We start from the raw sequence: 25909 nt of genomic DNA, 5'->3' as shown, positions 1-25909 counted from the left end.
GTTTATCCAAAAGTCGTCTGCTTTTTAATTTTGCGTCATTCCCACATCAACTTAAACAGCCTTAAAGCAGTGTTTAACCGCTTCCTTTTTCAAAATAAATCTTTTAAATCAAAGTAAAATCGAACAATTTTTCCTTTAAATGGAAGGGGCAACTGGGTGTGTTTGACAATGAATCAGTTGAAATACCTAAGTAATTACAGATCAAGGCAATTTTACATTTTTCCATCTGTTAAAAACTATCGGCAGACACATTCAAGATCAATCAGTCTCATCTCTCATTATTCACCTCGTATAGCCGTCTCGAAATATTCACTTTAGTAAAGAAAATTACTTCGGATCTGATATTTGATCAAGTGAAAATAGTCTACAATATGGTTGTTATGGATACTTAGTTTTTAGACAATTGTTTTGTCAGTTAAGATTGTTCGGTACCGAATGAATAACAAAAGAACCAATTTGTAACATACACTTTTTATTAAACCCGCCCTCGTGCAGACGCACGTGCCCTCTATCAGAGATTTTGCACATATGCTTCAATCTTTCTTCGAGTTGCTCATTGTAATATATCACTAACAGTGGAGAAATGTTACAGTCCAAGGAAGAGATCCCATCTTTTAACATCGGGAAACAACTGCGTCGATTCTGTATTAGTTGACATAGCAACAGTTTCTCATCTCGGGCGAGAAAACCAGAAGAATTACGTATTATCAGTATTCAGCATCTGCACAACATTCTCAGTCTTATAACCAGTCAATATAAGTACATTTTTTATCTACCTCGATCTCTACCGCATAGATTAATGAGTCCATACATAAACGCGAATTGCCCGAACCCAACCAATTCCCAGAGGATTTGGCGGCAATAATGGGCTATTATCGTCACCAGAAGCAGAAGACGAGCATAAATGTGAATGAATAAACAGAGCAATGTAGAACAAATGTATAGCCAATTTTCCAAAGTGTCTAGTCGTGCAGGCTGCACTCTGTCCGTAATACAGTTGATTTGGTTTTTATGTCTGTCAGGGTGAGAAAGCCATGTAACATCGACTCGCTGAAAGCGTTGTAATAAGATTGGTAATAACTAGAAAGGCATTAAAAGAGTGGAGACCTCAACCAAGACAAATAATTAACTAATAATTTACCATTAATTAATTAAACAATTAAAGGGTCATCATCAAAATGTAATCACATTTATGTCTGCCAATTTCTGACTTATCCTGAAAATTTCGTCAAAAACTGTCTGTTACTGTTTGCATACTTTAGCTATCAGACAAACTAACAAAAATATTCCTGGCAGAAGTGGTAATAACTATATATATATATATATATATATATATATATATATATATATATATATATATATATATATATATATATCCCTTGTGCACTGCAACATTACATTAAGTTCTAACATACATTAGGATTGTAAAATAACATACTGGTGCAAAATCTTACAAAAGTAACAAGATATTTCTACATTTTTATCAATAATCCGACACCTCTCTACCCACGCAATAAATTTACATCTTCATATCCTTTGCAGAACCTGCAGTGGTGTGCTTTGGCTGTAGAGATGAGCATACATAACATTAAAATAATAATAATAATAATAATAATAATAATAATAATAATAATAAAACTGAACCAAGAAATCAAGTATAAGTCATTATACGTTACATGTTTCCTGGTCCCAAAGAGTTCTGTTTATTAATGTTTTAAAGTGATAATAATCACTTAAATAGGAACAAAATATTTATGAAACAACAGTCAGTCTGTTGCTAGTCTTGTGACAAGAGTGAAACAGTATTTCATGTATAATTTGTTCCAAAGTAACTGATCATTATCACTAAAATGTTAGTAAATAACTAGAAGAAAGTGAATATATCGATTCATTCAATTCATCATTTACATAATTTAGCTTTCTGGTACATATCTTCTTTAGGGTGAAGCCATTACAGATCTTTTTCATTTCTTGTTCATTTCCAATCTTCAAAATGACCAGTACAAACACCTTTAATATCATGAACTCCTTTCATTTTCTACCATTCATTTGTTATCTTGTAGTATATAGAAGAGTTTTTGATAGAAATTCTAGAAGACCATACAGGATTCCATCCCTGTTTGCCAAAACACTTCAACAACAGCACAGCTTTTCTGATGAACGGCTACATTCAACCTTGACAATGGACCTAAATGTAGCGTTGACCTTGTACTGTTAACAACCATGACCTTTTTTCCATGAAATTCTGCTATGGCTTGGACATTCATTTGTCAACATCGGGGCTTTCTTGACTGGCTGTTGGAAACGAGGCTTCAAATTTGATTGGCTGACACTCCAATGTTCGGAGATTTAAAAGGACGCAGGTGTTTGTGGTGCTAAAACGAGGGATTGTAACCAGGGTGATTTCCTGTCCTGCTGGACCTACAAAGAATATAAGATATGTTGTTTTATTTATATATATATATATTCAAAGCAGAAATACAAAGCAGAAAAGCTGTCAAATGTACAAATCATATCAGTAAAATAATTGTTTAAATATCCAGTGGTGATATCAGGTGACATATTGACATCCTGTGAATTGAAATAAACTGTGTGGTGCATAAACTAATTGGCAATGGAAAATCATTTATCACAGCTGTTTTTTTATCTTCTCCTGTTTATGAGTTCTTGAAATAAGACAATATATCCCCGATTGATTACATTTAAGTGTTACAAATCACTTCAGTTAGTTAATATTGACTCGTACATCAGTATCATGAACCAGTCTGATAAGTTAATACAGGAAATAAATGTCTTGGTTTTGCATTTGCTGCATTATAGCCTAGATTACATTTACACGGGCGCCGTGCGATGAAATTGTCTGCATAATTTTTTTTTGAAATCATAAGGAGCTACCGGCTACGTCCACTATGTCTACATTACATGGCCTTAAATCAGTATGATTCCGTGCAATTTCGCACGGCCACCATCTACCTCCGCTCAGAAGACCACGAAAAAGGGTATTATGGGCAGTATATGTGCACCGTACGGGCATCACACTTCAAATGTCATCTAGGCTTAAGGATTGTATACAGTATATCGTTTACAGTATGTATGAATAGCATTAGCAATCAAATCTTTTTCTATGACATAAAAATGGGCATGTTGTGTCTTTCTAAAACAAGGTATCTCCAGTTTACAAGGCTAAAAGATGTAAAAACTGATTCCTTAAAAAACATCTTAAACCATATGACCATATTTATACCATATGAAAAAAAATCTAAATGACTAATGAAAAATCCTGAAAATGGGCATAACCCTGAAAGTGAAAACTTTCGCCCATGAGTTTACATGCTGGTGGTACAAAAAAGACAAAACTATCACAAAAAAGGAACAATTGGCCAATTTATCTGGGTCAATAACCACTCTACTGAATAAAAAAAGTTGGCGTGCAAAACAGTGCCATTTGTACAGCTGTGCAAAAAGACTGCAATTCGACAGAACCAGAAAATTATCTATGGACAAATTGTCAGCTTAGTCTGCTATTACTTCTCATCTCGCCCTTTTCTACCCTGATTTTTACCAATTCCTGGAAAGACCTACATGACCTTTAAAAGGGACAAAGATTCTCATACCTTATGGTTGCATCAAAAGAAATAAATTAAATCCAAAATTGGAATTAATAGATTACTTATACACAACCGTTTTATCTTGATTTGGAGGAGGATAACAAATTTATACATATTATTCAAACTGATATCACCTTTCTCTGGTGTGCATTAGGAAAAATGTTACCAAAAACAGAAAACCACACAAGTGTCAGTTCCCCCCCCCCCCCCCCCCCCTTTTTCACATTGGTCTGACCATAACATCTTAAACTGGTGCCTTTCATCTTTAAAAAAATCCAGGAAATACAGAATATTCCCAGAACAGGAAAACTGCTTCTTACCCTAGCTAGGTGACTGCACATTTCCTTTCTTTTGATTAAAAATACTGTTAGGCTTCCTGAGTTTCTATTCAAACAGTACCTTGAAATAGCTTGCTATGAAAGTATAATTTCTAATGATCTTAATAAACATCAGACAAAACATGGAATCGGCATAGAGTGTGAGTGGGAGAGATGCCTGCCTGGTGGGTGGGTGTGTGTGTGGAAGGGAGGGAGGGAGAGAGAGAGTGAGTATACATATTTCATTATACCAATATTTAAAAAAAAGTCAAATCTAAACCCATTACAGGTGATTGCACTTGAACACTGTCTAGGTAAAGAGACTGGCAGCCAGCATTCTGGGAAAAAGTTAAACCACCTGTTTCTTTGAAAAACATTACAGCAATTAATTTGGACAGTTATCTCCCTGGCATTCATTTTGTACAGTGAAAAGGTGAGAGTGCAATGAAATCTTTTAATGTTTAATAGCTTTGATGATGAAAAGAATTGTCTAATGATGCAAATAATTGTATAGGACATAAATCATCAAAGCAAACCTTTACATAATCTACACAACATGGGTATCAGTTCATTTTTACAAATTTAGTTAATTTATAAAAGACAGTGGTATCATAATAACTTACAGTGTTAAGTACCAGTATTCAACAAAAAAGCATTATAATAAAAAATTTGTAGATGTGGTGTTAAAAGAAGAAGAAAAAAAAAAAAAAAACAGACCAGGTATATAGAGACTAAAGCTTCACTGGTTTAAAGACGCAAGGTGTGGGGTGGAGGGTGGGTGGGCTGTGTTGGGGGGTGGGGATCACCGGCACATGTGGACACACAAACCACATCATATGCATTTCTTTGTTATAGATTTGAGTGTTTTTATCATAACCAAAGTATTAAATATGTTGTATGAAGAATATGTATCAACAATTTCCTTGACAAGAAGCCAAGAGGAAGAACATATAATCTAGATATCAATATCCACTCACGACAAACCGCATTCTTTAATAATAGTGTTTCTGAGAAACTCATTCAATGTTTACAACAACAAGCGCCATTATATTTGATGGCTTTTCAACCGCATTAAACTAACAAACGATTCACATAAACCTCGCTGACATTTACCTCATCTGACATGATACCAGCACTGGTTAGAATGTCAGGAACAAAGCTAGACGGAGTAGGCTTTTATTATCTTAACTGACGCCTGACGTCTCCTGAATAATGCCTATGTACTTTTTGACTGTATGAACAAGAAAAGATTGCAGAAAATTAATATCTCCTGAAATCATACCATAATTTCTCTTGAATACAATTTCTTAATATCAACAGCACATGGTTTAAGGTGGGAGAAAACTTCATCTGATTCATTATTTTTTTCCTTTTGTGTTATGTCAATTTCACTATTCTGATTAAGCAGCATGAAGTTTCTATCTATGCAACCAAGAAACTGTGCAATTCTTTTTCAAGAAATAAAAAAAGCTGACCTGATTTTCTTATTACAGTACCACTCATTTAGCAATGGACAAGCCTAAAAAAAGAAAGCAGTCCTATTCTTGCAAACTTAGCCTATTCAGCAGATATTGAAACATGATATTGAAACATGTGGCCCTTATATTCTCATAATGACAATTTTTTTATTGCTTTTCTGGTTGCATAAAAGGGAGACTAACACAAAAAACAGCCCAACATCTCTTAGAAGTAGGTTTTACTTTATGAGGGTAAACAAAAAGAACAAATATACATCTTATGTAACTTTTGGGTGAACTGATATATTATAAAAAAAAAAAAGCATGGAGAAAAAAGACATTTCTTACTGTCAATTAGAATCAGGGATGAGAATCCCATTTGTTAAAAAAGTTGTACTTTATAGCGTGGGGTCCAGGGGGACACATAGACCATGATATTTTTGGGTCCAAAAGAGACGGAAATCTGCCCAGAGCTGGAAAAATCTCATACCTGCATAATATTTTGAATTCAATCTGACCCATATCACACAATATATATGCTTATTAATAAGTAGATTCAATCCCATAGTAGCTAACGTTGATCTGAATGGACTGATATCAGATGTGCTCATGTGCACTGCCACTGTCATCAAAACAGCTGACTGCTGGGTATTTTATTTTATTTTATTTTAACTCAGAAGTTTGAGATGTAATTTTCATTTCAATGTAACCTACTTGTGCGTAATTTTCATTTCAATGTAACCTACTAGTGAAGAAAACATTTAATTTCTCATTTTTAATGACCCAAAGTGACCAAGAATGAATGCCAAATGACAGGCCAGTTGTCCACACTCATGGTATTATTATTTTTTTATTCTCAAACAGGGCTGTACTCCAGGACGCAGAAAGGACATTAACCAGTATAAAAGGGGCTTAAGGAAATTCTCTGTTGTTGCCCCGGTTTGTATAGAGTGTGATATATTGAACCTTGTATAAACAAGACAGATGGCAATCAAGTAGATTTAGACTTTTGTGATCTGGTTCATTTTCCATTTTTTTTCCATCACAGACTCGGTGATAGTCAAGCATTTACTCAAATGTGCTGTTGAAAATTAGTCCATGTTGCCATGTATTCCAGCGTGTTGCTTTTCCCCAGTGTATTTTAAGTGCACAGAGGGAAATCCTTATAACAGATGGTTTCATAATTGAACGGAGTGTTTTACACCCACACTTTCCCCTATATGTTGACAGGTGAAGGTTAATAAACTCCAAAATCAAGTGTTAAACAACATTATTGATTTTGTGACAGCATAATTGCATTGTTAGCTTTCATGACAAAAAAAGGGACTCGGAATATCTCGGAAAATCAGAATAAGCATTCTGCAAAACCTTCTATTAATTGATTTCTTTAATCTAATTCAATCCATTAAAATGTCTATTAAAAGTTAGTGTCTTTGTCCAGCTTTAATATTATAGGCTGGTCTAACAAGAATTCTAGAGCTTGTGATTTGTGTATCAAGCTGTGTTTAGATAGTCTTTAATGACACACATTAATTTGTAAAGTCAGGAAGTGAACACTTGATTGCTATCCCCCCTTTGTAAAACCTCTACAATCCCATTCAAGGCTCCGCGTGCTGACAACACCATGGGCGCCAACGCATTTACACACATTCTACATTTTATAAAGTGACAAATATTTTGTATTTGTACATTTTAACCCGAGCGATATGTGCCAGAACATTGCGAGTGTCAGCTAGAGGTGTTCGAGGCATATATATTGTGAGAGGCTGGCAGTGTAGTACGTTCAGAGAGAAAGTACTCACATTTCACTGAAAAACACCCCTGAAGCTGAATAAAGCATATATCACCACAGTCATAAAACATCATGTTTCAGGATTTAGGTCCCATTCTCAATGAAGGTATCACTCTACGTGGATCATTCCAGCCTGGTAGGAACTCTCACTGAATGCATTCAGATTAATGCAATGAAACGTCTTTTCTTGTCTCCAATACACTTGTATAATCATGGGTTTTTCGGATTGCATTCAGTGAGAGTCCCTGCAGAGTTGGATTGATCTACATAGAACAATAGATTCATTGGGAATGAACCCTTATACTACTGTCAATAACACATTCAAACATAGATCTTTAGTATGCAGTAAGTTTCACTGTACAGAAGCAATTCCCCCATTTTCTGCGTAATATGAAATTATGGGCATATTTGATCCCTACGTTTGAATGAAGGTCAGAAACTGGATTGTGCAAATAGCACCCAGTTATATGATATAACTTGATAACTAGAAATGATTTTCTTTGTTATTTCAATTCATTTTGCATCGAATGAACATATCTGAAAAACGATAGGTTCAATCATAAAATTATGATGCTATCTTTGATGAATGGTTTCATTTTGCAGTTCTTCATCGATACCTTATCAGAGCAGGTCATGTGGTTTAAATCTTCTTATTCTTTTTTTTTATTAGTGCTACTGTGTAAAGAGACAGGCAACCATCAATCATTTTTTAAATATTACAATTTATGCCCCCTGCTAAAAATTACATGGGTATTTTTGTAACTGTTCACTCAGCATAGGTGAAGTAGAAAAAATGGTGTAAATGAGTAGGTGTATGTGTGCGTGCCATGTACTTGGCAACAACCACAGATGTCAGAAAAATTTATCAAAAAAATGCCATAAAAAAGTGAACTCCATAATTAATATTAAACCAATTATATCTGAGAAGAATCTATGCAAAACAGATCACAGAAATTAAAACCTTCATGCTCTTGTGCACCTAATCCTGGACTAAACCATTTTTAAAAAGATTCATGAGTCTTTAATGGTAGTTTTCCTGGAAATATTCAGATAAGCATTTCTGGCGATAGAGCTGGCATATTGTCAAAAAAAAAAAAAAAAAAAATCATTTAACCTCCTTAGATCAAGAACTTTTGCAGATGAAAGTACATATTTTTTAAAAAAAAAAAAGATGATTATTGATCTTTCAAGAACAAAAGAAAGATATGACAAACTTCCAACACCATACAATCTCCTCAATGTCTGATCTCAACAAGTCCCTAAAAATGGCCTTCAATAATAACCTTGAGGATTGTGACAAAGACATATAGCCTAGAAAAAAAAAAAAAAAAAACGCTACACAATATTACTGAAAAATCTTTCATGTTTCGCTAACCTGAGGGGTTCCATAGGGGAAAGAGATGACAGGAATTCCCAGAGCTTCAAAACATTACACTTGACCGCAAGATCTAAAGGGTGGGCTGATGGAAAGGAAATTACGGACATTAAAGTAGATCATGTAGCAATTCTATGCAATTAGGCTTCTTTTTGTAGCCATTTTCAGAAAAGCTTAGCAGTGAGAGGCAAAGTAACCATTTTTATGAGAACAGCATACTATTATAGGGACTACTATTGGGAATTCTCTGGACAGTACTTGGACAAAATGCCCTTTTTAAAGGCCATCACCCATAACTTTGAGTAACCATGTATATTTTTTTCAGAATTTGACTAAGACCAAAGAAATGGTCTCATTCCTCGCATTTTCATGGAAGATGATAGTGCTACTTTTTGATCAGGGGAATAATACAGTAAATCACTGAGTTAGCTTAAAAGGGCAGCAGCATTCCATTAAGATATTAATACTGACTGTACATGCCCATACTACATTTCAGATGCTAAAAGTCATTATAGGATACCAATTTTGTGCCACCAGATACATAAGATACCAGAAAATTTTTATCTGTGCTGAATTAGGGAGAAATGAAACAAATCATAGAAATGCAAAGCATCACTGGACTTGTAGAGAGAAGCCAAGGTAATGAATCAATACCTGTAATATATGCTTTATGTGGAGAACAGACACAATATCCAAACAAACCATTGGTACTTCAAGGTGTTAACTTATAAATTAAAAATCCCTCTTATTACATTACCTTGTTTTTTTCTTCTTTTGAAAGATTCATCAATCTACCATAGTCCGTGATTGCTTTACAGAATTTATATAATTATTTCTTTCTGTGCATTAACAAAAAAAGATTGTTCTCAGAAAAATATTAGTCAATTTTGTTCCAATCCGGTCTGTAATTACTATACAAATTCTCAAAATTGGAAATAAAACATATGATCTGCATAATAACAGCTGCAATACCCAAAAGCAATTCAAAATGATAGAACTATCTGCTTTATCAAATAAAAAAAAAAAAATATACAAAGTGTTTCTATTTCAATATTCAATGGGTTACAGAACACATTTTGTTGCAGAGGTGACTTCACAATTTTACACTCGATGTATGCTAAAGAGGGCTGTATAGAGAATTTGAAATAGCATTTCTGTATTTTGTATGTACGTGTGTGCTTGTGTGTGCTAAGAAACGAATCTAACAATATATTAATGACTGAATGTATAAATAAATCATCAAACACAAAAACTAAAGATCAAACCATCAAATAATCAATACAGAATTTTAAAATACCCAAAAAAATCAAATTGCAACCATACCTTTGACAACCTTGGTATCAAACTTGGGCATATTTCCGGTGAAGTAAACATGAGGGCTTTGCGTTATGATGAAGGGGTCATTAGAATAATAGGGGTAACAACCTGAAAAACAAGAAATTATATAAATATACGCATATATATGTATACATTTACTTCTCTCTAGTAAATGTATATATGTATACATTTACTAGAGAGAAGTAGCACACTTTAAGAAGGAATATTAAAATACAGCTATTGACAAGATTGTGCAGAGTCAGTGGTGATACTACCAAAATCCTAAATTGTGGTTCCAAGTCATTAATTGGGCAGTCTAGTCTCTAATCCATGACTCCAAGTCAAAACTGGAAATTTTCTTTATAAATGAGGCCCAAGCGAGAGTATGCCCCTTTAACTTTTCAGCTCAATGGTCATTTGGACTAATAGCTCCAGAAAACTATAAATCTAAACCAAAATGTACTAGTCCTGGGATGAAGATAATAAAAGGGTTAAGTCATCTAAATTTGCTAAAATTTTAGCTTAATGGAACAGACTAGTAACTTTGAAAAATCTTTAACTAGTTTTAAGCCATTTTTATTATTCAATTACCAGTAGCAAACGTCAGGAGTCTTATTATGGTTTACCTCCCATAATACATGTATAAAGTTCAACATAGCTACATCATTCGATCATACTGCTGAAGTTTTCTGGAATTTAACAACTTGCACTCTGGTTGCTGATCTTTATCTTTTTTTATTTGAATAAGCCTGCTGTAAGACACACCCACACACACTTTAATTTGAAGTTCACTTTTCCTGTTTACAGATTTTTATTAGTTAAAATATTCACAAGCACTTCCCAAAATCAGAAACGGAGCTTTTTAGACTAAAAGACCTAGAGAGAAAAGTTACACTGAAGATTCCTATTGCTTTTGAATAAGGCCTTAAATCAATGGAAATAACTCCTCCTGTAGCGTTCACAATCATTTCTACAAGTTCAATTCAGTACTAATCTGCCAGGTCTAGAATGAAAGAGAAATTATGGTGGATAAATTCTACACAATTTCAAACTAGCAAACCACAAAACGAGGAAAAAATGTACAATAAGTATCCAGATGCCTATTTGATGTCCTAATTGTCATCGTCTCATTTCTCAAAGCTCAATCAATTATCAATCCACATTACCAGTCCAGTGAAAACAGAAGATCACAGACAGCTTCTGCCCATTAACGAGTTTGCAATTGCTGTCGTATAATCATGAACTAAAATGATCCACCATTTGCAATGAAATTGCTTAATCAGATGTGGATGCAGTCTCTCCCTCATAATATGAAACCATAATTTAAGATATAATTTACCCTTGTTCATTGAAACTCCCCCTACTGCAATAGCAAATTGTGTGCAGGTGTCCGGGGAGATACAACAGGTGCTATGAGACTTGACTTTAATCAAGACAAGACATTGTCCACCATCAATATATATATTTGGCCAACTGAGCGTATCTCATTCAGGTGTGAGTGTACACAAAGTTGGGTGCAATAAAAGGAGTAACTAGTACTGAGATTTCTAATAAAAATGCATACAATTGTGGCACATGCTAATTTCACACCAAGCACATCACAATATATATACATTTTTTTTCTTTTTTTTTTTCATAAGATATTTCTGTTAAGTCTGAGCTGTTTGACAAATAATAATATTTTGTGACTTTCATCACAGAATTTTTTTTCTTTGGTGAAAAATATAAACACTTAAGCCAAGTAATCTTGGTTGACATTTCAATATGCTCCTTAAATAGGTCACAAAGTTAAAGTTATTGGAAAGCATTTAGCTAGCACTCCTGGGATGCTCATCATCAATCATTGTTTTCTATATTCATATATCTCTTCAAATTGCTCAAAAGAGTTAGGCTATTGCTAGTTGGCTCAAATACCAGCTCACAAGTTATATACAGCTATAGACAAGCATGGAATGATGCAAAAGACAACATGAGAGAGAGAGAGAGAGAGAGAGAGAGAGAGAATTACTCTGTTGACCAAAGCATGTGTTTTCTAAATGAAACACAAAGTCATACTGACTGACTGACTATGCTGAAATTTAAATACATTATCTAGGCTATCATCTTCATTTAATTAATATACTAGTACTTTTTTCCATAAGAGTTAATAACACACATCCATGACAAATGTATCCTTGCACTCACTGCCGTTCCCTATCATTTCTTCATTTGTATTTTACTTTTATCCTCCCACATCATCAGCACAAACCTTCCATCATGGCAATAATTACATATAGCATTATGATCATTTTGAGAGAGAGAGAGAGAGAGAGAGAGAGAGAGAGAGAGAGAGAGAGAGAGAGAGAGAGAGAGAGAGAGAGAGAGAGAGAGAGAATCATCTTACAGTCTCCCTGGGGCTCATTTCACAAACTAATTTTAAACTGAATATTGGTCTTACACTTTTAGACCCAAAAGTTTGTCTGGTTTAGTAAACTATAGTATTTCATGGTCAATCTGTAAAAGTCTTAAAGTTCTATCTCAAGTTTTTATATCTCAAGTTCTCTAGGAAGAACAAGCTACTGACGATATATATTACAATCCATCACCTCACCATCCTGAATGAAGTCCGGGCCATTATCAGTATAAACCATCTGCACTCAGATCAACCAGACCACCAGGGTTAGCAATATTACACAGCAATCTTGTTAGATACTGGTGCTATTTACTCCATCTTTCTCTCTGTGCTGGTATATAACCTTGGCATGTGCCATATGATTTTAGCAGTAATTTTGTTCAAACTAAGCCCAGATACACAGCCATAAGTGTCAAAATCCTCGTATATGATTGAACTCTGTAACGGACTGATAGAAGAGGGTTCGCCTTAGGGCAACCCAACATCAGTCCCCCCCCCATCAATCATTCTCAAAATAGAAATTAATTGTCTAATATGTGGTGGAGTCAAAAATTCAATATTCAGCTATAGATTGCCTTAGGTGTTACTTTTTGGCATTTCTTCAAAAAGAACTATTAAAGAACACAATATCTTCATCTTTTCCAAGAAAGACAGGACTTCTTAGAAAGTTATCACTTGTTTGGGTTCAAATACTTGTAGGGCATCCCATAATGATGTTTATGCTAAAGATTTCTTGAAAAATATAATATGATGTGCTAACGAGAACCCAATAAACAGAATACTTCCACATCCATGTACATGATTTATCTGAATTTAAACTTGCCCTGAACAGGTTATCTATTCCAGTGAAAGAAAGTAAAAAATACATTTAGATTTAAAAATCTCATCATTTTCATGTTGCTTTGTCTTAGACAATTTGATTTGGCTAAACTTTTCAGCAATGTATAGAGCACTCCAAGAGCACAGACCTACACTAGGAAGATTGGAAATTACTATACTAGTAAGAGACAACAGATATCAGGCAACCCAGATTAAGTTATAATTTGTGATTACCTGAATAACATGCTACTTATCCTGAAATTTTCATCAAAATTTGAGATATTAGTCCAATATATAGACAAAATTTCAGTTAAAATAGGGGGTCCCTTGTATGAAGTTATCAACACGAGCCAGAAAAACAAAAAAAAAAAGTTTTTGAAAAAAAGAAAGTTGATGTTGTATTTAAAGTTATTTTGGTCCTTTTTTGAGACCTTGACCTCTGATGACTTCCAAACTTTTTAAAATGAATGGCCATGCTTTTAAACATTGGAAATGATACCTCTCACAAGTTTGCAAGTTACCGTGATATATGCTCACTAAAATATACACCCCTATGCATTGGCAGCCATTTTGGATTTTTTGTACTTTGCCATGGATGGATTTGAGGGGAAATTATCTGGGTAATATTGGCCCATAACTGGACTGGATTCTGTTGAGAAACCTTTGTTAACATTTTTCCAACCTAAGCCGTGTGTTTACTGGACAATATCCACTGACAAACAGTCAACCCAGTGTCAATGAGAAAAACAAGGCAGCAAAGCTGTCAAATGTACAGACAAAAACCAGAAAATAAAAACGCAGGAAATAGGATACTGTCAATTCTGATGAACTAATGTATTATGCTTACTGTAACTGCATAGCCAACATCAAATTCTTATTCTGCATAACATTGGAATAGGATGAAAGTAAAATGTGTATCAAGCATTAGACTAAGTTCCCATACCTAGATCAATCTAACAGGATCAATGCAACTCCAAGGGGTTTCTCACTAAATTGCTTTCAGTTTGAGAGTCTTAGGATTCTGGCATGCCAGTTTCAGTAGGCGTGACAGACAACTAAGCCACTAACATTGATTGCAATTTAGCGAGAATTCCCATGGAGATAGATCGATCCACAGTTAGCGTGATAGGGTCTGGAAATAGTCCCTAAGGTGTCAGGCTGATAAGAGTTAAACTTTGGAAATGCCAGAATGAGGTACAGTGAAAATTACACACAAAAAAAAAAATGCTTAAACTCATTAATATATATATATATATATATATATATAATCACTATATATTATTAATTTTTTTTTTTTTGGGCTGTATGTCAATCCTAAGAATCATTCTTGTAACTTAACAAAATACAGAAAATGTTACAAAGTAAGAGTACAGGGCTCCTGGCAGATGGGAGTGATAAGTCACAACTTGAAAATGCCAGTATAGCACTCTATAAACCTGCATTGCCTCCAAAACAGAAAACAATCACACTGGTTTTCAAACACAAGCTGCGCACTTCTGTCTTATGAAACTTTTCACTAAGTTTCAGTATCGTAAGTAACATGGTTTTACCTTAATTGCTATCCTGGCAGCAGTGTCCAAAATAGGGTTTTCTTCAACTTTCATGCAATAAAACATAATACTTAACAGCATAATGACCATCAAATTTTTTATAAAAAAATAAAAGTATCATGAATATTCAGAAAATGTGATTTGGGAAGGTCTTCAAGGCCATGGAAGTTCAGAGTCACACTTTCAAAATGCCAAAATGTAAACAAGAGATAACTGTACTGAAATGATTTTCTTTCCATTTTCAACACCTTTTTTAAAACAAAATGATCAATAAACTGTCATTTTTAAATGTTCAACTAGGAAAATTGCTGACATAGGAAAAATAGCAATAGAACAATTTTCAATGTCCAATTTGCTCCATTTGCAGATGCTGAACATAGTGAATGATTAAATCTGACAAACTGCAATGATGAGTTCCTTTCCATTTATGATACTTTATTACACAATGCACATTATTATAACAGGTTTACCGTCATTTTTATATAATCAACAAACAATATTGTTAAGAAGCAGAAAATGTCAAAACAACACTTTTACATATCTTATTAGTTCCATAATGAGACTGTTAACATGCCTAAGAATTAAATCTGAAGAAATAACAATTATATACAAAAATACAGAAAATGCACAGCACTTCTGGTGGATGGGAGTATAAAATCACATCTTGAAGATGCTTGTGTTTGAAAAATAATTTTAAAAAAAATTTTAAATAAAACGTAAAAAATTCCAATAAAGCTGCTATTCAAACTTTTAATCTAGCTGTATTAACTTGATATTAATAACCCCACCAAGTTTGAGAAAAATAAAGCACTGTTATTCATCTATAGCATGTTGGCATAACACATTCTTTTTGTTGTAAATTTATTTGCAATGTTAAACACCATTTATCTGCACAATTATCACCAAATCCTAATTTTGTGACACAGTTAAGAGAGCTAAACCTATGGGACTTTACAGGGAAATCTCAAGGAGTGTTTTATGTAATCTCATTTAATAGCCAATTGAAAATTAATGAGTAGGCAAGTGACTTTATAGACCTTAATTTAATTAGTGATCACCCAAGGGACAATTTTATAGACTGTCATCCATACAGTACCATCATATAGCACAAAGGTGTTGCGTACATGCTGAAAAAAGTGAAAAAACAGCATTACTTCCCTAAAAATGACCCGATGATGCTGATTTTCAAACTTGACCTGCGTATTATGAATATTCATTAGTTCTGCAAGTTTCAAACCAAAAGGTAAAATGGTTTTCCACTTATCATGTTATCAGTGTTGCATATATGCTGAAAAAAGTGAAAAACAGCATAACTTCCCTAAAAATGACCCAATCATACTGATTTTCAAACTTGACCTGCGTATTATGAATATTCATCAGTTCTGTAAGTTTGAAACCAAAAGGTAAAATGATTTTCCACTTATCGTGTTATCGGTGCTGCATATATGCTGAAACAAGACAGCACTGTTCTGCAATGGGTTTACTTCCATTTTTAGAACACTTTTTTAACATAAAACAAAATAAACAGTTTTCTACCATTTGTATATGATCAAGTAAGAAAATTGATGAGATGGGAAAAATATCAATAGAACAGTGTTAAATGTCCAATTTCCTCCATTCTGAGATAATGAATATAGTAAATGATTGAATCTGACAAACTGCAATGATATTTGTTTATTTCCATTTTTGACGCTTTATAACATAATACACAATAACAAGTTTACCATCATTTTTACATAATCAACTAACAATGTTATTGAGATGCAGGAAATGTCAAACAAACACTTTTACGTATCTTATTAGTTCAATAATGAGACTGTTAATATGCCTAACAATTGAATCTGAGGAAATGTGAAAAAACAGCATAACTTCTAAAAGAATGGCACGATTATGCTGATTTTGGAACTCAACCTGCGTTTTGGTTAGTTTGACTACTCCTGTGAGTATAATGACAATTGGCCTATTTGTTTTTCTTATATTGTGTTATTAGCGTTACATATATGTTGAAAGAAGTGAAAAAACAGCATAACATCCCTAAAAATGGCCCGATCATGCTGATTTTCAAACTTGACCTGCGTATTTCGAATATTCATCAGTTTTGTAAGTTTCAAGCCAAAAGGTAAAATGGTTTTCCATTTATGGTGTTATCGGTGCTGCATATATGCTGAAAAAAGAGAAAAAATAGCCTAAATTCACTAGAAATGACCCAATCACGCTGATTTTCGAACTTGACCTGCGTATTATGAATATTCATCAGTTCTATAAGTTTCAAGCCAAAAGGTAAAATGGTTTTCCACTTATTGTGTTATCGGTGCTGCATATATGCTGAAAAAAGTGAAAAAACAGCATAAATTCCCTATAAGTGACCCGATCATGCTGATTTTTGAACTTGACCTGCGTATTACGAATATTCATCAGTTCTGTAAGTTTCAAGCCAAAAGAAAAAACAGTTTTCCACTTATCGTGTTATCGGTAAAAGTGCACGGCGACGGCGCCGACGGCGACGGCGACGGCGCCGACAGACGCAGATGATGGCTATATGTACAGACACATCTGTGTCTGTACATAATAAATCAATTGTGATATTTGTGATTAAGATGCAAAGAACTTGTCACAACAAGTCGCCCTAAATAAAAGTATCACACAACAGAAATGACATTTTTTAGACATTAAAATGAGAACTGATAATTAATTATTTAATCTGACAAAGCTCCAAACTGGGTAATGCAGTCAACCAGTTTAGACCTGTCAGGTCATAATGGCACGATGACTTGTGTCAAACTTGAGATACAAGGTTCATCCCAGCCGTACAAAAACTTGAAAACTTGATCTGCATGTCAGTGAACCATAAAATCCATTCAAGCTATCTAAAAGCACCCTGAGCTTCAGAGATAACTTGACACTAACCTCTTCACTATAGCCTATCTTCATCGTGTCAAGTTACCTCTGACCACATTCGATTGCCTCCGCCGCCCGCCAATCAAATTTAAAGCCCGCACTCAATGACTCATTGAACGATCTAGCCAATGAACGCGAACGAGTCAAAGCGCGCTTTGTTCAAATCCGGACCAATCAAAGATAAGGCTGAATATCAGGGACTTGCCGTAACCTGTGGGCAGCACGCAAAATACATCATCCCTCAGTAGATAATTATGCAGGGCATCAAACTGCTCTGGTTTCAATTCCGATATACTCCATGCTTTCTTTGTGTACGGTTATGCACTCGGAACTACTCGGATGTCTCCGCACTCGACAATAACTATGTTGTTAGTATGGAGCTTGCGGAATCAGCCGAGGATTGCCGATTGACGGTCAACCAATCAGCGTTTTCACCAAACTTTGGTGAAAATTTTTGAAACATGGATTCGATTGGCTTATATAAACTAGGTCAAACTATTTTCGTCAGAGGTTACTTGACACGATGAAGATAGGCTAATAGTGAAGAGGTTAGTGTCAAGTTATCTCTGAAGCTCAGGGTGTCTAAAAGAGTCAATTTTCTCAATCTAACAGAATAAGCTAAACAAACATTGGTCTCTAAAACAGATAAAAGCTGTTAATATTTTAGGGCATGTTTTCTACAGAGATAGGATTATTAGGTTCTTATAAGTTATCACTGCCATAAGATATTTCAGCCTTTTTTGAATGATGGAAGCATCCTGAAGCCACCTTGATTGAATTCTTGATCAAAAGATTTTAGTGCTTGCAAATTGTCTGCGTGTTACAGTTGCATTCCTCAGATAGCAGGAAATAAATTGAAGTTCAAGCCTCACTAAGGAGTGATCAATATTCACAGTAAAGAGTACAAGGGAAATGGTCATAGTGTACAGTTCAAATGGGTTTTATATCTTTTTATTTCTTTAAACAGATTTCCTGGTTTTCCTCTCATTGTGTGATTTCCAGATTATCTGATTAACCCTATTTTTTCAATGGTTTATCCCTAATTTAAGTGCAGTGTTCTATACTCCTCTCTCTTGATCAGTGGACGAGCAGTAAAGAAACCATACAAAAAAGTAATTAAAGAGATGATACCTCCTGCAAAATTGGGTTGAAGACTGCTCTACAAAACTACAAACAATGGGCCTCTAGCCATTAGTATGCAAAAAATAAATAATAATAAAAAATAATAATAATCATAAATAAATAAAAAAAATATATAAAAATCAGTCTAAATAGCTGCCATCCTTGTGAAAATTTCAAGCAACTAAAGGGGAACCCCACATGTAAGTATTCACTGTAATATAATTGCATAGGTATATATATATGTTTTTCCAAATCAGCAGAAACATTTTATGCCAATTTTTCAGACCATACCAACTAACACTAAAAATATATCAAAGTTCAAATCAAAGAATAAAATCCCTTCTGGCAAATTTGTCGCAAATTGCAACAAGAGGTTAAGGCAGGCCTGATATTTTGCTAAGGGTGACCAAAGCCAAAGTTCTCCTAATCTACACACCAAGCTTAAATGTCTGTGGCACCATTTAAATAGTTCAAACAATTTAAAAGATACAATTTATTTTAAAAAGAACAATTAGTGTTTTTACATTTTATAATTTGTGCTCATGTGTCCTGCCCAGAACAAGTTGATACATGTAGTAGTGTAATTACAGCTTATTGCAGTTAGAAATGGCCACTGACATCAATAATAATTAAATAATGATGCACTGTTGATTGATGATACGAATTGTGTCCTACAAAAAACACTTGGTTCATTGCAGATGTTTTAAAGTGATTTCATGCAAGAATGATTTTCATGTTAGACCATCGTATAATCTATTAAGCCAAATAACTAAACCTTCAGATAGAAAATCATGTCTCTCATCCCTTAATTAAGACATGTTTGCGATATCAGTGCATCACTATTTTAAAAATATATCCACCTCAAAAACTCTTAATTAAATTTAATATATTCAACAAGCTTTTGACTTTCTAACATGAAATGGTTAAATTTACATGCAATTTTGATGATCGCCTTATAAAATGCATTCTTTGTAAATAGAATGGAATAAAGAATTATTGAAAAACACCACATCTCACAATAAATAATGTATAAACCTTAACAGAAACATCTGTGTGAATAATTAAATCAATACTGGTCTAATTACAGACAAATAGCTTAATATTTCACATTTCAATTGAAATGCTTGTCTTTCAATATGCATTTAACCACAAAGTTCCATCCCTGCTATCTAAATTCTTCGAAAACATTTAAAAAATAACACTTGTTGCCAAGAAATGAAATACGAGAAGGATAACTGATGTGAAATATACTGACAGCAAAAGAGGCCTTCATTTTTGAGAAGTCTTGAGACTTATTTCAAGGCAGAAAAGATATTGATTATACAAAATAATTACAAAAAATAATAATAATAATAGTAAAACAATAAAAAAATAAATAAATAAATAAAATGAATAAATAACATCAGAAATCTCCAGGAACTTTAATCATGACAAAAAGACATAACATCTGCTTCTCACAAAAAAACAAATTAACAACCTCAATTTAATCCATAAACAAGCTTGTATCTTTTAGTAATTGAGCAGGATTTCCAGAATTCTGCCCAATGATAAAATTACAAGGATTGAAGACATGCAATATTCAAATCACCAGCATTGGTTTTTTACCGATTAAAGGACTCACATACCATTCTCCGTCCGTTTATTTTTTTGTTTGTTTTCATCACATGCCAAAAAATTTATCATCAGTTATTTCATAACTGTTGCTTTGAGTTTTTATCATGCTTATATTTGGAAAAGTCATCATGATTTTATTCAACACATGTATCACTTCTTTTATAATCATGATGACAATGATCGTGATAATAATAATAAATTTTGAAAATATTATAATAATATCATCATCATCATATTTTACTCCTTCCATACTTCATTGGTATAAGGTACACCTGCAGCATTTTGGGGCATACTGTCCCCCTTCCTCTAGCAGGGTATTATGCATCATTATCATTCTATCATAATTCATTATTATTTTCATCATCATCACCATCAAGATTACAAATTATCCCTTCAATAATCATCTTTGTTCAAAGCCTGGACAGAAGTATCATCTACATCTGACACACTGTTATATTACAACTTAAATTAAAGAAAAAAAAACCATCATTAAAATTGTATATAATCCCATGCATGCCTGACCTATATAACACAAACAGAATAAAATCTGTTGCTTGGCAATCTTATTATCCTAACACATTCAATCACTCCTTTAAGAAAGAAAGAAAGAAAGAAAGAAAGAAAAAGAAAGAAAGAAGGGTAAAATAGATCTAAATAATCACAAATTTTTAACAAACCATTAAATACAGTGTATTAAGTCAAATAAGAAATCAATAACTTACTGCAACAGCAGGAATTAATACACCCCCAGTATTTGTGACAACCAACCACCAATTAAACTAAATGTTCCATAAATTGCCATTTCCCCATCCAATATTAGTGCTGTCAACGTGTCAGCTTACCTAATGTGTCCGGAGCGGTGGGGGCCAGGTGACCCCAGGTCAAACAATTCTCCATTATCTGCAAGTGGTCATCCAGAGTGCTGTAGCGATGGATGTCCATAACATTCTGACCAGATGTGCCGAGGAATCTATAAAAAGATGAAACAAATGGGTAACATTTTGATGGGGTCATGCCCAAGAATCTTTCAAAAAAAAATCCTCATATTAATTTTTAAAAATTCACAAAAATGTGCAATTAGAATCTCTTACATCTTTCCAAAATGTACTATTTTTATTGTTAGTTATAAGATACGTGTTTAATTTTGTAAATGTACTCCCGACAACAGAGCTAGAAATGTGTGTCCAATATCGTGTTGAACAACATGGTGGTAGCAATATCACACTTGAAACATGTTTGTCTGTATAGATGTAAGTACATATATAGTCTTCTATAATGCTGGACAGACAATTTTTTTCTTTTCCATAATATAATTACCTTGTGCCATAGACCAATTTATCAGATTTTGGAAGAAATTCTGACAAAAACTTTGTTGTGGGCTTTTCTATCTACACACTATAAACAATGTCTGAAGAAAGCAGTTTATGAGCCAGAAAATTCCAAGAGAAATGACTGTAATGTTTGTGGTAACTAGTAGATGGCAGCACAGTAGCAAGAATGCCATAGAGCTATCAGCTATGGTTTTTTTTTGGATCCTGCTTCAAATTACACAGAATAGGAATAATAAAGAAATGTATAAATTAATTAATTAATCAATAAATTCAAATCAAATCAAAGTCAAATGAAAAGGGTGTGCATCAATAGCAAGTTCATTGCTAAGAAAGCTGTTTGGTTATTCATTCATTTCTTCTAATTTCAAAAATAAAGACTGTTTGGATTGGTTAAGTACCTTATTCCTTCTATGGTGCAATCATATGGGTTGGTGACGCAGTGTGTAGATGGAAACATGGCCGCCTGGGGGAACATACAGCGATGTAGTGGTTGTTGTGGTAGGATGTGGTTAGCCGGATCAAATTCCCCTGGCATAATGTCAATGCTCATGGAGCACTGAAAAAATAAAGGCTGATTAGGAAAGATCTGGCAAGAACTGATCATTTGACAGGTGTACTAGCCATTGCTCAGATTAGAGGCATTTAATCCTGGATTTTCTGCCAAATGAGTTTTCTTTGGAAAAAAAAAGCAATTTTGCCCAACTTGTGAATTGGGTATTTAGGTATGTCAACCACATTTATGATGGGATAATAAAAATGAAATATGCCAGTGGACCAATGTTGCAAATTTTGCTTTTTACAGTAGTCTGTTAAGCTGAAAAACTTTAGACTGTTCTTTTGTGATGTAGGTTCCAGAGGCAAATTCCAAGAATTACATCAAATAGACTCACCGCTAATTGCACCAGAATGTCATCTAGACTCTTAACGGCATCAACACTACCAGCAGTTGTTTTCTTGGTCAGATATTTCGCCTGAAATTTTGAGATTAGAATAAAGGTACGATGCAGCACTATAACAAAGCTATAAACATAACGATATATTTTGAGAAAAAAACTCAAAATCAGCTTGACAGGAAGAGTTAAACATGTTAAATTTTAGTCTTAGAAGGTTGACATACTTTGAAGACATAAATAAGGATTTTGGGTATTTTCAGAAGAACGTAAGAGAAATAATTGTCTTAAACATGTACACCAAAAATCTTGGACGACTTCAATTCAGGGTAAATTTGTTGTAGTCCAATGAATCAAATTAAGTATTCTCTTTTACATTTGCTGCATTTTTTTTTTTTTTTGTAAAAAGAGGTCTGATATTTCATTTCATCTGACATGTACTAATCATCCTAGGGTCAAAGTAGGCTACATATTTTGGTCTCAAAGTTAAGCTACCTTTCAGACAAAAAACTCTTTTGTGAAAATGGCTCCATCTACTCTAAAACAAGGTCGATCTGAAATCTCAACTGTAAAAAAAATGGAATATAGATTTTAATAAATAAATAAATAAATAAATAAATAAATAAATAAATAAATAAATAAATAAATAAATAAACACAGACAGACAGACTTACTTGTTTTACTTGTTCCTTATCTTGTGTTTCTTGACTGAGAGAATTCCCCGCTATAATAAGTCTGCTGATACTGGCACAAGTCTCCTGTTCTCCCTCGTCCCCCAACTGACCAGTCAGTACGTCCACTAACATCTGGACACTCAGCAAATTGCTGGACTTGCCACCAATGTCCAACCCTGATACCATGGCAACATACCTAATTTAAATAAAAAGCACTGATGAAATGATGAGTGAGTGAGTGAATGAGTGAGAAATAGGAAATCATTAGGGGACAGAGGCAAAATGTGTTGTGCAGTGCAGTGTAGTAGAGCATACATAGAACATGGTATATTAGGCTTTAAACCATTGTGGTCTATCTGTTCATGTCAGTATACACCAAGCAAAAATATAACGTGAATTACATATGTAACATGTAATGGGTAACTCCAAAATGTGGATAAAGTATTGTGTGGGGCCTTTATATTTTTTATTAATATATATTCATTCTAGCATTATATCTAGAGAAGCAAAAAAAAAAAAAAAAAAACTTATTTCAGATGACTTCCACAGAGCTACCTTAAGTTTATGTAGACCAAAATTTTGATCTAAAAATTAACATCAATGGACACAAGCCCCTGATCTTTCTCGGAGTTGGAGAGTAGATCAAGACTAAGCTTGACTTACACAGGATGTTCCACCACAGGCCTTGGTACAGAACTAGCCATGTCGAGGAAACAATAGTCCTCCACCAGAAACTTTCCACGATCTTCATCAGGTTCCACGCCATACACAGCTATGACTATACCTAGATTGTACGCAACAAAATCAACTTGTTATTTACATTCAAATTTCATTAAATATTCTTATACACAATATACAAAATTAATTAATGCATGAATATTCAAATACCAAACTGACACTTAGCAATTTTTTGCAATCCCCCCCCACAAAAGCATGCGCCTAACATTCTCTACAGACTCATAAAGCAGTAAGGTTAATATCAAATCTTTTTTTTTTTTGGTTTTTCACTTATTCTGTAGTGGACACAGACCTGTGACCATGGTCTGGACATCAATAGAGCCCTTTAACTGTATCCTTTGTAACTCATCCTCAAGGATCAACTCATCTTTATCATCAGTATATCTACTACGAGCTGGCTGAGGTAGCATGGCATTCTGGAAATGAAAACTGACAATGAAATCTCAATTCAATCCCTTTGTCTTCCTAAACAAAAAGTCAACATGGAATTTGTCTTGTGATATGTTGAACAAGGTTGATACATATACTGTAAGTCAAAAAACATATGCATCATAGTGGATAATTATTTGTTTAGTTTATGTTATGTTAATTCTTAGTCATACATCTTAGTAAATCTTCTTATATCTTTATATTTGGCACGGTTAATTAGTTTAAAAGGGGTTGTGCAATCATATCTATGAATCTTTTCCTCCCAAATCCAAAACAAATATTAAAGTTACATTAATGTTTTCATCATAAAATACATTGATGACAAAAGTCAGCAATTAATTTCATCATAAAATAGGCAAGAGTCAACAATTTACTCGAGTTGTCAACACACAAACATGCACACAGGCACGCATGCACATGCACTACTTCTGTTACGCCAGTTCTTACCTCCTCACTGATCTCTTTGAGTATACTTGGTCTTAGTTCCATGTGTTTGAAGAGCGTTCCTATGACAGCGACCTTCTCATCAGCTTGGAGTTGATAAAGTTGTTTAATTGGTGTGTCCTTACCTGAGAAAATGTACATTCAAATGAAACAATGGGCGATACATAAAAAACAATGTACCTTACATAGACAGACTTTAAGGAGGTAAGAGGCAAGCAAAAGGTTTGGCACTTTTGCAGACCCCCCCCCCCCAAGTCACTGAAAATCAAAGGGATATGAGGGCTGCATATGTGCCTGTGTGTGTGTGGGGGGGGGGGGGGGGGGGGGGGGGGTTACTGAAAAAGTACTGAAGATGATCCAGCTGTCCATTCAGTTTCATGCTTTACCACTCTATTAAAGATCATCATTTAACAGCAGTGTGCACATATATCTCTCATACATAAGCACATATTGCATCACAAATTGTAAATAAGACTGATATAGTTTTTATTCCTGACCTGACAATTCAATTCAATAGCAAAACATTCCTATATCATTCCTCGATACATTGAAGATAATACATACATATATAAAATGTAAAACATTGACATGAATTACTGATCAATAAATGAATTAATATTATCAGTTAGCAGGTTAATATAGCCACCAGTTATCTTTAAGGTGATAAGACAATACCATTAGTGTTTTTAACTAGAGAGGAGCGCTTGATCTATTGGATAAAGAAAAAAAACACCAAGATAAAGTCTCCACTGACTTACCCCATTTTCTTAATGCTCTTTGTTCAAGCTGTGTTCTGAGTGTACTCAACCTCTCGGCGTATAAATGAGCAAATTGTCTGGTGAAGTTCTTTTCTTTCAGCAAGAACCTTTCGGAATGGTTTTCATACGCTGTTGACAATCGTGGGAACACAGCAGACTCGGCAGAAGGGTCTGAGAGTAACATTCCCGCTTTTTGTTCCGCCTTGGACACGTTGATCAGCATATTGTATAACTAATTAAGTCTTTGCCTGTCCGAAACGTTATGAAAATATCAATTGTTTGTACTAGCACTGTTCATACCCTCTGCCATGTTTTTCCTTGGCAAAAATGGCGGGGAAATGAATCTGATTAGTCCCAAGTACAACTTCACATCACAAAAATCGA

General features: G+C 34.1%; 1 protein-coding gene across 1 annotated transcript; it reads right to left on the bottom strand.

The window, feature by feature from the left end:
- Positions 1-455: 455 nt before the first annotated feature.
- On the bottom strand, positions 456-25877 carry LOC106173742 (DNA polymerase delta subunit 2). The gene is made up of 10 exons (XM_013554972.2): positions 25526-25877; positions 24771-24892; positions 24187-24310; positions 23820-23940; positions 23157-23352; positions 22483-22563; positions 21991-22148; positions 21104-21231; positions 9873-9974; positions 456-2421 (listed from the first exon to the last, which is right to left on the bottom strand). The coding sequence occupies exons 1-10, from the start codon at positions 25746-25748 to the stop codon at positions 2264-2266; spliced, it is 1413 nt and encodes a 470-aa protein (XP_013410426.2). The 5' UTR covers positions 25749-25877; the 3' UTR covers positions 456-2263.
- Positions 25878-25909: the final 32 nt, after the last annotated feature.

This window comes from Lingula anatina, chromosome 2 (genome assembly GCF_051362555.1).
Source record: "Lingula anatina isolate TDL-2025a chromosome 2, LinAna3.0, whole genome shotgun sequence".
In the NCBI taxonomy this organism is placed as follows: Eukaryota; Metazoa; Brachiopoda; class Lingulata; order Lingulida; family Lingulidae; genus Lingula; species Lingula anatina.
This window is presented reverse-complemented; position numbering and strand designations above follow the sequence as displayed.